General features: G+C 44.5%; 1 protein-coding gene across 1 annotated transcript in view; it reads right to left on the reverse strand.

Annotated features, from left to right (window-relative positions):
* Window positions 1-6,427: 6,427 nt before the first annotated feature.
* The window catches only part of SUCLG1 (succinate-CoA ligase GDP/ADP-forming subunit alpha), a 29,471-nt gene continuing 23,221 nt past the window's right edge, over window positions 6,428-12,677 (reverse strand). Inside the window, 2 exon segments of the mRNA XM_004612016.3 lie at window positions 6,428-6,674; window positions 7,657-7,845. Coding sequence (XP_004612073.2) covers window positions 6,648-6,674; window positions 7,657-7,845 — 216 coding nt within the window. The 3' untranslated portion in view covers window positions 6,428-6,647.

Genomic DNA, 12,677 nt, shown 5'->3' on the forward strand with positions numbered 1-12,677 from the left:
TCCCTATAAGCCCCCTCCTTTCCTCTCTCCCTGAAGGAGCTAATCATTCCTGTAACTTTTATTACTCCCTGCACAAAAACAAACCAGAGTGCTCTGGATGTGCATTTGCTGTGACTTATCACTTATGATTAGTTACTTGAGGAAATCTTAAGTTCAACATATCATTTAATTCAGCACATACTCTCTAGTCCCTCTTTTTCTATGAAGTGAGGGGCTCAGGAGTCTGGTTGCTCAAGCCAGAAACTGGCCTGTGGTGGCACCTCTCATTGATGCAGACTAGATCCAATCACTAGCCGGGTCTGTCCAGTTTATCCCTGACACATCTACTGAACCTGAATATTCACTCTCTTCTCTCCCCTGCCATCATGTTGCCCAGGAAACCGTCAGCTCTCAAATGCAGTAAAGCCAGAGATTCCTGACCAATCTTCTGTGTCCAAATAGAAGCCAGAAAACTGTCCAAAATTGCACCTGCTGCTACTTGAGACTTTCATTTCTTTTACTGCTCTTGGAATAAGAAAAAAAACTGTGACTTGGTCTTCAAGAACTCTTCTCATTTAGGGGGCTGGAGTGATAGCACAGCAGGTAGGGCGTTTTCCCTTGCATGAGGCTGACCCGGGTTTGATTCCCACCATCCCATATGATCCCCCAAGCACCATCAGGAGTAATTCCTGAGTGCAGAGCCAGGAGCAACCCCGAGTGTGACAAAAAAAAAAAACTCTTCTCATTTAAATTTTCCAGCTTTGCCTATAGACATATTTCTTCTTTGGCCCTGGCCCAGCTATTCTCAACCTCTTTTCTCCTCAGATGTGAGAGAGTTTCTAGGGCTCTGTAAGTGCTGGGGTCTCTGTCTGGAGCATTCATTTAACTTCTTGCTTAGCAAATATACCACCCCCATATTTAGCAGATGCAACACTAAAAACATTGTCTGACATCCTCATGATGGCCTGGCTCCCTGAACTGGTGAGAACCTTTGTTTAAATACATCTGCAAGATTTACTTTTATAGCACCATCTCGCTCTGGACAAGAGTTTAACCTCTCTTGGTCCTCTCATTTGTAAACTGGAGATAATAACTGTATCACACTTTTGAGGTCATTGTGAAGATTATTATTAACACATATTAGTATGTGTAAAGCATTTGGAACAATACGTGGTATCTGATGTAGACTGATTAAAAAATTCCCATCATGACCCTCATCATGTCAGTGGTAAACACCTCCACTGATCCTGTCTTCTCTCCATCTTATTATCACATCAGCATGAGCGCCATCTTCTTCACCATCACTGCCATCATCACCATCATCATCATATATCCATAACCACTCATCAGGCCCCATCATCCTTTCCAATTGAAAAGCACTTGTTGTTCATCTTATTATCCCATGGAATCTAGGTATTTACTATAGTATTTGATAGTCTGCAATTATGCAGGTATCCGGTAAACATTCCTTGCATAATGAATGGAATTCTTAGAGCCCTATAATAATAAAAATGGAAACTAAAAAGATCAGCCACTACCTAATTCCTGTATCTTTGCATAGGTTTCTCATTTCAATTCAAACTATTTATTGAGCATTAACTTTGTATGGACTAGAGCAATAGCACAGTGGGTAGGGCATTTGCCTTGCATGCAGCCGACCCAGGTTTGATTACTCTGTCCCTCTCGGAGAGCCTGGCAAGCTACTGAGAGTATCCCGCCTGCACAGCACAGCCTGGCAAGCTACTCGTGGCATATTAGATATGCCAAAATAAGTAAAAAGTCTCACAATGAAGATGTAACTGGTGCCCGCTCAAGCAAATTGATGAACAATGGGACAACAATGCAACAGTGCTACAGTACTAACTATGTACCAGGCATTATTATAGGTGCCAGGGATATACAATGAATAAGATAGATTCTTCCCTGCAGGGGACTAATTATAAAGCATTTACCAAGTAGAAACAGAGTACAGTTTGTCTATATTTTTACTACCTTAGGGAGGTCCTATAATAAGATAAAGAATAAAAAACCCAGCAGCAGGTATGTTCTTTCCAACCTTGAGACGCAAAATAAATAAATAAATAAAAATAAAAGATAAGTTGGCTCTGTGAAAACGCAGGCACTTTGAACTATAATTAAGGATTTGAAACATTCAAATAAAGCCTGTCAGTGTCTGTCACATGGTAGGTGCTCACTAAATGATTACAGTACAGAAGCTGAAGGTATGTGACAGAACACTGCAAACAAGCATTACAGGCCTTCACCGGGTAAAGCTTTGGTCTTTTCCAAAACATTTTCAATGTGGTCCCTGAATCCCCCCAGGATTAAGCCCTGGGCACAGCTAGGTGTGGCCCCCCTAGCTTTGTTTGTTTGAGACACAACCAAACCACCTCTGGGTCAGCTATATAAGCTCATTTATAAGCTTTTTTCACAGAGGTAGGTGGGAACCCATGACTGAGAGCACTAGACTCACTTGGATCAGGACTGGGCCTCCTCCCCTGAGGCCTCCAGTTTTTAATTAGCTTGGTGGTCACACCCACAAACTGTCCCTGGCACCATGTAATCTCACTAATGGCCAAGACCCAGAGACTATAAACTACGGCTCCCAGAAGAGAGCACCGCAGAATGCCCTGACCCCGAGCCAGGCTGTCTTCACTGGGGCACCTCAGAGGGAAGCAGGTTGATTGAGTCTTCCTCTCTGCCTCAAGCAGAACTCCAGCAGCCAAAAACCTCCAGAACCCAACCACCGCCATGTCCAAGGCCACTCTCCACATGCTCGGACGAGCCTCACCCAAAAGGGCATGAGCCTCACCTAAAACGAGATGAAGCTCACCAGAGAGTGGACAGGCAGAAAAACCCATATATGCAGGAACCTGTGACTGAGATCTCCAAGCCCGCTTGGATTGGGACTCGGCCTCCTCCCCCAGGTCCCCAGTTTTCCAGTAGCTTGGCAGCTGTACCCACAAACTGCCCCTGGTGCCATGTAATCTCATCAATGGCCAAGGCCCAGAGACTATAAACTAAAGATCCCGGAAGAGAGCACTATAGAATGCCCTGACCCCACACCAAGCTGTCTTTACCAGGGCGTCTCTGAGGGGGGCGGGTTGAGTTTCCCTCCCTGCCCCAAGTAAAATGCCGGCAGCTGAAAACCTCCAGAACCCAACTGCTGCCATGCCCAAGGACACTCTCCACATGCTTGGACAAGCCTCACCCAAGATGGGGTGAAGCTCACCAGAGGGCGGACTGGCAGGAAAACCCAAATATGCGGGAACCCATGCCTGAGATCTCCAAGCCCACTTGGATCAGGACTGGGCCTCCTCCCCCCAGGTCCCCAGTTCTCCAGAAGCTTGGCAGTCACACCCACAAACTGCCCCTGGCTCCACGTAATCTCATCAATGGTCAAGGCCCAGAGACTATAAACTAAAGCTTCCAGAAGAGAATGACACAGAATTTTCTGGACATTATATTCTATCCATAATAAGCAATACAAAACAAATCATCTAGCATTGCCTTTTCAGCAGGTTTGAGTGGTGGTGAGACTGGTGTCAAAATATCGAATGTAACCGAAGTAGAGAGAGTAAGGGGGAAATTGTCACACCAGCAGAGGAAGGGTTGGAACCAGGAGTGGGGAAGGGGATAATGGGGATTTTGGTGGTGGAAAGTGTACACTGGTGAAGGGATGGGAGTTTGATGATTATATGACTGAAGTTCAAACATAAAAGCTTTGTAGCTGTATCTCATGGTGAATCAAAAAAGGGGGGAAATAATATATAATAAATTTAATATTTATTATATTAATAAAATTTATTATATTAAAAATAATAAAGTTAACATACAGAATAGAATAAAAAAAAGTAATGTGGAGTTCATGCCCAATTCAATCAGCATAATCAATGGCTGAATTGATTAAGCAGTACTCCTACATTTCTTATTTATCATTCAAACACATACATATCGTTATGGATGTTTTCAGATATTTTGTGTCTCTCAGACGGTCTCCATAGAAAGTTCTATATAAAACTCATCGTAATGCTGTGTTCCTCACTTCCTGACTCACCGCTGATAAGTCTTCTCCTTTTGTTTCTTCTCCCATTGCTGTGATTAGAACTGTCCACCCCCACCCTCTCTTCTTAGGAGGGTCCAATGCAGGGGGAAAGAGTATTTACAGGCTCCTTTATGCAAAGAACAGCTCTTCGAGCCAACATGGAGGAAGAACTTATGAAGCCGTTCCATCTTGGATGGCTTATTTTAGTGAGAAACTGCTAGAATTTAGTGCTTTGATAATAATTCTGTGAGTCTCTTGCCCCTGCGCCTGGCTGTCTTCACTGGGGCCCCTGGGAGGGAGCAGGTTGAGTTTCCCTCCCCACACCGAGCAAAGCCCCAGCAGTTGAAGATCTCTGGAACTCAGCCACAGCCATGCTCAAGGCCACTCTCCACACGTTCGGACGAGCCTCACACATGAAGGAACCGGCAGAGGAACCCAGGTGTGCAGGACCCATGGCCAAGATTTCCAAGGCTGCTCAGATTGGGATTGGGCCTCTTCCACCCAGATTCCCCATTTTCCAGTAGCTAGGCAGTCACACCCAGAAACTGCCCCTGGTGCTGTGTAATCCCATCAATGACCAACATCCAGAGACTATAAAACCAAGCTTCACGGCCAAGCGACATCTGATAGCCAAGTTCTCCCTCTTGAAGAACCTGGCAAGCTACCGAGAGTTTACTCCCTGCTGGGAGAGCCTGGAAAGCTCCCTGTGACGTATTCATATACCAAATACAATAACAATAATGGGTCTCATCCCCCTGACCCTGAAGAGCCTCTAGTGCAGCACCATTAGGAAGGACAAGTAAAAAGAGACAGCTAAAATCTTAGGGCTAGGATGAATGGAGACATTACTGGGCTGTCACGAGCGAATTGTTGATCAGCAGGATGACAGTGATACAGTGATACTCCTACATTTTTTTTAAAAAATTAAAAGTGCAGACATTCATTTTAGTCCTTCATTTTGGCAGCATAGTTTGGCCCTGAGATTTTAGCAGCCTCTCTTTGCAATTCCTTCTCAACACTGCCATATTAGGGGTTCTTCCAGGGTCAGGGGAATGGGGCCCATTTTTCTTACTGTTTTTGACTTATCTAATAAAACCAAACATTAGCCAAGTGGCACAAATGCTGGCCAACTTCGACCGCAAGTGTGGAAAGGTCAGACTGAAGCTGAATCTCACAAAGACAATGTTCATGAGAAACAGACTAGTTCCTGATGTTCCATTTGCCCTCAACAGAACGAACATCTCCAAATGCAGCAGTTATGTGTACCTGGGTCGAGAAATCAACATGAAAAATGATCTGGCACCTGAGCTGTGCAGGAGAAAGAGAGCGGTATGGAATGCCTTCAAAAATGTCGAAGAAGTGGTTAAAAAGACCAAGAACCTCCAGCTCTAGGCACAGCTTTTCAACTCCACTGTTCTTCCTGCACTAACATACGCCTCAGAGACCTGGGCCCTATGCAAACAGGATGAGAACACTATTCAGGTATCCCAAAGAGGAATCGAAAGAGCTATGCTAGGAGTATCACATTCCACTCAAGTGAGAGAAGGAATCCAAAGTTCCAACCTCCGTCGATGACTGAGAATCAGGGATGCTGTCTCATTTGCTAAGGCGTCGAAAATCGGATGGGCCGGACACGTAAGGTGATTTGGAGATGACCACTGGACTAGAGCAGATTCCCCAACTGGATTCCCCGGGACGTCAGAAGTATGCCTGGCCGCCCACCTACAGGATGGTCAAGACCCTGAATGCTCTTCGTGTTCCTGGAGAGCAGACACCACTGGGCTACACTAGCATGTGAAAGGGATGAATGGAAACATTACTGGTGCCCACTCGAGCAAATTGATGAGCAACGAGATGACAAGTGATACAAGTGAAATTATATATATATCCTGGGGCATATGTTATATATAAATTGGACTTTCACTGATTATACAAATGAAATCAGAAAAACGAGAGCCCCAAAAGCCCAAAAGGAGAGAGAGAGAGAGAGAGAGAGAGAGAGAGAGAGAGAGAGAGAGAGAGAGAGAGAGAGAGAGAGAGAAGGAGAGGGAGAGAGAGAGAAAAGGAGAGGGAGAGAGCAAGAGAGCAAGAAAAAGAAGAAAAGTGCCTGCCACAGCAGACTGGGGTGGGGAGTGGAAGGAAGGAAACTGGGAACACTGGTGGTGGGAAATATACACTAGTGAAGGGACGGGTGTTGGAGCATAGTATGACCGAAACTCAATCGTGAGCAACTTTGTAACTGTGTATCTCCCAGTGATTTAATAAAATTTTTAAAAATTTAAGAAGATCTTAACACACACACACACACACACACGCATGCACAGACACACATATGCACATACATTCATCCTTCCCATTTCTCCTATTCCCCATCCTGGGATAACAAAGTCTCCAAAACTCTAATCAAATCAAGCATCAGATTTATTGGCCGTCTCTGTTATACAGGGAGGTCGAAACATCTCGGTAGAGGACATTCGAGCCTTGTTTTGGTTCTCGTGTCCGGAAAGACCAGCGCCTGGGCCTGGCTGACGGGCGAAGGCGGCCGAGGGCGCTGACTGCTGCGGGTTCCCAGCGCTGGATGATTCATTCCTCGGTGTGAAGGAACTCGTGTGTGTTTTTCCTTTCATAGCAGTTTCCGCTTTTCAAATTCCTTCAAACACAGAAGAGAAAGAAAAAAGGGAAGGGATGAGAAGGGAAAAGATTCAATTTATATTCATGGCCAAACTGATTCAAAAACCTTTTATGAACTTCTGACATCCAAAAATTACAGAAATGAAATGTGCTGGGCTGAAGGTGCTTTTGCATTAGTCTGTGTCCATTTGAATTGTATTAATCTTGATGCAGAGCTTCCGCGTCCATGTTGTGGAAATGCATAGGATTATGCATTAGTCTGTGTCCATTTGAATTGTATTAATCTTGATGCAGAGCTTCCGCGTCCATGTTGTGGAAATGCATAGGATTAGAGACTTTAAACTGTATGTAATTTTCCTGCTGCAGAATTACCAACATGCACTGACAAAAGTGACTGTAATATTCAAATTTTTAATATTATACATGAACTATACTGTACTTTTAAATAAGACAATGAAAACAGATTTATTTAGCTTCCCAGAGAACAAAACTTGCTAATAATCATATTTAGTAAGTATTTGAACAAAATGTCAAGAACCTCAGAAATACCCGAAAAGAAAAATATGGAAATTCCCATTTCTCTATTGCGAGAATTACAGTATCACAAAATGTACGGGAACTTGCTGCCCCCTGCTGGAGTCAAATGGTACCACACGCCTTCAAGGGTGAATTTAAGAATCTGCTTTTTCTTGCCCTCTTTTAAATAAAATTCATTTTCACACACTAATCACCCAGACTTCTTTCAAACACAGTGCCATAGTCCAAAGTCAGGGTCATGCAAAGAATCCACCAAGCACGGGTTCTATCTCATTCTTCCTGAGGCAAGGGCAAAGAAGTTTGTGTCAAAACACTGTTCTCTTTGAGTGTACAGTAAGTGCCTCTTTCCAGCAACCTGAGTTGTTTGGTTTTTAATTTCTTGTTTGCAGGGATCAGACCAGAGGAAAAGATCCTGGTCTCCAGGCACTGAAGCCCGTAACTTTGGGCATGTGGGTCTAGCTCACCTTGTAGATGGTGGTCCCCAGCTGTGCCGGGGACATGCTGACGACAACGCCGGCACTCTGGAGGGCAGAGATCTTCTCCTTGGCGCCGCCTTTTCCTCCAGCAATAATAGCCCCCGCGTGGCCCATCCTCCTGCCAGGAGGAGCCGTCAAACCAGCAATGAAGGAAACGACAGGCTTGGCTTTGGGACCCTGGAGAGGGAGATTTCAAAGATGCTTAATGCGGGAAGTGGTAGGGGCTTCAATTCCAGGGATGCCAAATGAATGGCAAACAGCTAGGGCAGGGCGCGTGTCTGACCTAAGAAAACCAACACAAATATTAAACTATGACCGAAATCATAGCATTCGCCTTTGAGATGACTCAAACATGCATACCCAGGCAGTAAAATTAGAGTCAAACTTTTAACATCTAGCGACTAAATCTCAATGTCACTGGCACAAGGTGTTTTACAAATATCTACACGACTCATTTGGAAAGAAAGAGCACACTTGAAAATGTGGGGCTGGAGCGATAGCACAGCAGGTAGGGCGTTCACCTGGCACACAGCTGACCCAGGTTCGAGTCTCAGCATCCCATATAGTCCCTCAGCACCGCCAGGAGTAATTCCTCAGTGCAGAGCCAGGAGTGACCCCTGTGCATCGCCAGGTGTGACCCCCCCCCCAAAAAAAAAAAGCAAAAACAACAAAATAAAACAAACAAAAAAAAATGTCTGTGATTTGAGATAATTAAGAAAATTTAAGACACAAGATCAGGCTGCTTTATTTCAACCTGATTACATATCTTACATATCTTGATCCACCCTTAGTTCACCCTTAACAAAGTGAAAGATGAGGGTGGGGGGATGCAGGGAAGGGCTTCGGAGGAGTCGTCAGCCTCAGTGTCCTGCTGTCTGAGGGGACACAGTTCTCCCCACTGCATTCACTTACTCATCTGAGGAAGAAAGTGGCAAAGCCACACCCATGGCCAAGGGCCTGTCTCCTCTGGAATTCTATACTCTGAGGAGGAAGATCAGGGTTGGTCTGATCCAGCAAACCCTATCTTTGGTTATACAACCAATGTGAACACAGGCCGTCAGGGACTAGTTTCTGAGGGGTGAAATAAGAGTAGCCCTGCTCTAGACAGGTATCATATTATAGACATATGAATACAGTTTTAATATGCACACTATCAATACCACAATCTAAAATGTGTAGGCATCAACCAGTTTAGAGATCTCCTAAAGCAACATCTGATTCTAGGGCCAAGTTCCACACGAAAGAAAATACCAGGTCTGTAGGTGGAACGCGGGCAGCGAGGGATGCAGGAACAAGCAGACTCTCTGTTACCATCCAGCAGCAGGTCCCAGGGTACATGAGACCCCGTGCAATTGCTGAGTACCTTCCTAAGTAACCCCATGCAATTGCTGAGTAACTTATTGAGTAACCAATTACTGAGGATTCAAAATAATTTTATAAAAGCTAATGTTTACTATGTCAAAAATTTGACAAGACGTGTACTAAAGACGTTTTTACACATGGTGATTCAATAAAAGAATAAATTAATTAAAAAATAAATAAATAAATAAAGACGTTTTTAAAACTTTTTTTTTTTTGCTTTTTTTTTTTGAGTACCCAGTGATGCACAGGGTACTCCTGGCTTTGCACTCAGGAATTACTCCTTTTTTTAATTTTAATTACTCCTGGCAGTGCTCAGGGGGCCATATGGGATGCTGGGAATCAAACCCAGATCAGCCGCATGCAAGGCAAATGCCCTACCCACTATGCTATCGCTCCAATCCCTTAAGCTGTATTTTAAGATACCCTTCTAGTGAGATGCCAAATTGTAAAAATTACTTTACATTTTTGCAGTCGAATGCCTGAAGAAAAGACAAATGAACTTTCGCTACTTGCTTTTACGTTCCATCTACTCTGATTTATTATTCTTACTGAAGTGCAAGAAGAAAGGCTGGCCTCACGTGTATATAAGTGGAAAAGTTTTAAACACTATTTTAATGGTCAGATAATTGTAGATATTTTTCTTTTATCTTTTTGAGGGGTTGGGGGGAAGGTGACACCCAGCTGTGCTCAGGGCTTACATCCTCTAACTACAGATATTTGTCTATATTACACAAACCTATTCAAGGAGTTCTCTCTCTCTCCCTCTCTGTCTCTGTCTCTTTCTCCCCTCTCTCTCTCCCTCTCTTTTTCTCTCTCTCCTCCTCTATAAGTTTTAACTGAAAGAGTCATTTACTGTCATTAATCAGAATCTAGACAATATGATCATTTAAGGTTGGACTTGAAATTTCGTAGCAGGAAGTGGTCCCTCTGGTGGTGGCATGGTACAGGAACAAAGGATGCATACAAGTATCATTAATAGAGCTAGAAGTCGTAGGACCCAATAAAAATGGAAACAAAAAAAATTGTCAGAGGCACAGAGCAACCCCTGAGCACTGTCAAGCACTAATCTCTTAAAGGTCAAACGTAATGTTGGAGTCCAAAACCACAGCGATGAACTTTTTGTCCTTTGTAACCTTTAAAATTCATTGGTCTGTCCTGCCCCCTGATGGGTCTTCTACTTGTGATAATTTTATAACCCATATTGGTCACATAAAAATGTCCACTCGCTGAGTTACCTAACATCTCCATCGGCCGACAGGTCTCATCATTCACTATCAATAAGTCACATTTTCAGCAGATCATCCATGACATCATAAGTCCTGACGGAGCCTGAGCGCCAGGACTGCGGGCACTGTGCTTGCCCTGCACTCGGCTGACCTGTGCTCAATCCCCGGCACCCATAGGGTCATCCTCCCACTCCCCCGCATCCCTGCCAGGAGGGATCTCAATGCAGAGCCAGAAGTTAACCCCGAGCATTACTAGATGTGCGCCCCCCTCCAAACCCCCTAAAAGCTGATCCTTTAGGATCGGCTGAGACAGGACAACAGTTAGGGCACTTGCCTTGCATACAGCTGACCTGAATTCCATCATACTGCTACCCCATGGTCCCCAGAGTCCCACAGGAGTGATCCCTGAGCACAGAGCCAAGAGCAAGCCCTGGTGCCCTTGGGAAGGGGGGCTGAGTGCCAGCCCTGCCAAAGCCCTGGCAGTCGCACTCACACCCGAAAGCTGCTGCCATGCCCACAGCCAGACCCCGCTCCCTCCCGACTGAGCTCTGCAGAGATGCCAAACTGGCCCTAGATTACAGAGATAAAAAGCCCAGGGTAGGAGTGAAGGGTTGGGGATGGGGAAGCAGCCCTGATGGGAGGTAATGGGCAAAATCGGAGGTGCAGAGCAGTGATATACATCTATACCTAAACCACAGGCGAGATAAAATGAGGGCCTGCCGAGCAGACACGAATTGAGGGTGATGCTCTGAATCCTGCGATATTATCGAGATCTCAGTGACAGAACCCTTCTAATGAAGTAACAATTAAAGGATCAAAGAGAAGTATCAGAGATTTCTGACTTGGCAACTGCATAAAGTGTGACCTTGTTTGTATACAATAATCATTCACACTCAAGAAATGGGTACAGAAGTAAATCTGTGAAAAGATAAAGAGAAGAATGGGAAGAAAAATCAAATGGACAAGAATAAACCAAGGTCACTGGTGGCCTCTGCAAAAGTCATGTCAGGAGCACAAGACTCAGCACAGCTTGAGAAACGGCTCCGTGCGAGTGTCCGCGGGTGGCTGGTGTGGCTGCTTTATGCTTCTGAGTCACTTAAAACTCACGGTCCTGGAGATACTGGGGACACTGGTGGTGGAAAATGTGTGCTAGTGAAGGGATGGGTATTTGATCTTGTATGACTGAAACTCAAACATGAAAGCTTTGCAACTGTATCTCACAATGATTCTATTAAAAAAAAAGAAACAAACAAGAGTCATGCTTACCAAAATAAAATAGCAACTGTAAAAAAAAAACAACTCTCGGTCCTCACAACAAAAGTGTAAGGCACTATTGTATTTTGGTTTCACCAACAAGGAAACAGGCCTTTAATACCTTGCTGAGAGTTGAATAATTTGCTTAAGGTCTAAGCAACAGAGGCCGGGCTACTGAAGAGGAGGGAATGCACAGAAAGCGAAAGCTCCAGATACTAGGAAAGCTGACTCACTTCTTACATCACACCCAGGGTTTGAAAGCACCATACAAGAGAGCCATGCAAGGGAAAACCACCCCTTGAAGACCTCAGTCGCACATAAATATGCAGCTTTAGTAAGAATATACCTTCTAGATGATGTGGTTCCTCGAATTCTCCGATGACCTGTCTGTGGCAGTTAACGCTTCCATCCCTCCATTTCTCTCCCAAAGAGAGTTAACTCTACCCTCCACCTGGCCGCCTCAAGATGCTACTTCAGTCACTTGTCAATGTTGAGAAAATTCCAGCAATCATTTATACACCTCCCCCATTCCCCCTGTTTCTGAGACATGCCCTGCTTCCTTATCCCAGAAATAAGAGTTTAATTTCCTTAAGCTAAGTATAACATGATGCAACTTCACAGAACCCTTACACTTAATTCTAGGGAGGCATCCTAGGATGGAAGCAATGGAGCTTCTCCACTTGCCCTCTGGAAGGAAGTGCTCTGTACGCCAGAAGGACGGACTACAAGAGAGGTCCAGAAAAATTTACAAACTTTTGAAGCTCCTGATCAAGAGAAAAAGAAAACCAATTTTAGGTCAAAATGTAATCTGCAGGTCAAGGGGGGCCTCCAAGTCGATGGAGCGAATGTTTCTCTTTCAGCTGGAGACAACTTACCTTTTATCAAAGTGTGGGGAAAGGTAAAGAAGGAGGAATAGAGAATAGGAGTTGTACAAAATAGGTGGGGGGAAAATTCCAAATACCTAAGTTTTCTGAGTGGTGATACTAAAGGCCCAGATCAGAAAGTTTCTTAAGTTTTCTTTTAAAAAAAATTAACCTTTTAATTTTTGGAGCAATAGCACAGGGGGTAGGGTGTTTGCCTTGCACGTGGACGACCCGGGTTTGATTCCCAGCATCCCATATGGTCCCCCGAGCATTGCCAGGGGTAACTCCTGAGTGCAGAGGAGCC

This window comes from Sorex araneus, chromosome X (assembly GCF_027595985.1).
Source record: "Sorex araneus isolate mSorAra2 chromosome X, mSorAra2.pri, whole genome shotgun sequence".
Classification (NCBI taxonomy): Eukaryota; Metazoa; Chordata; class Mammalia; order Eulipotyphla; family Soricidae; genus Sorex; species Sorex araneus.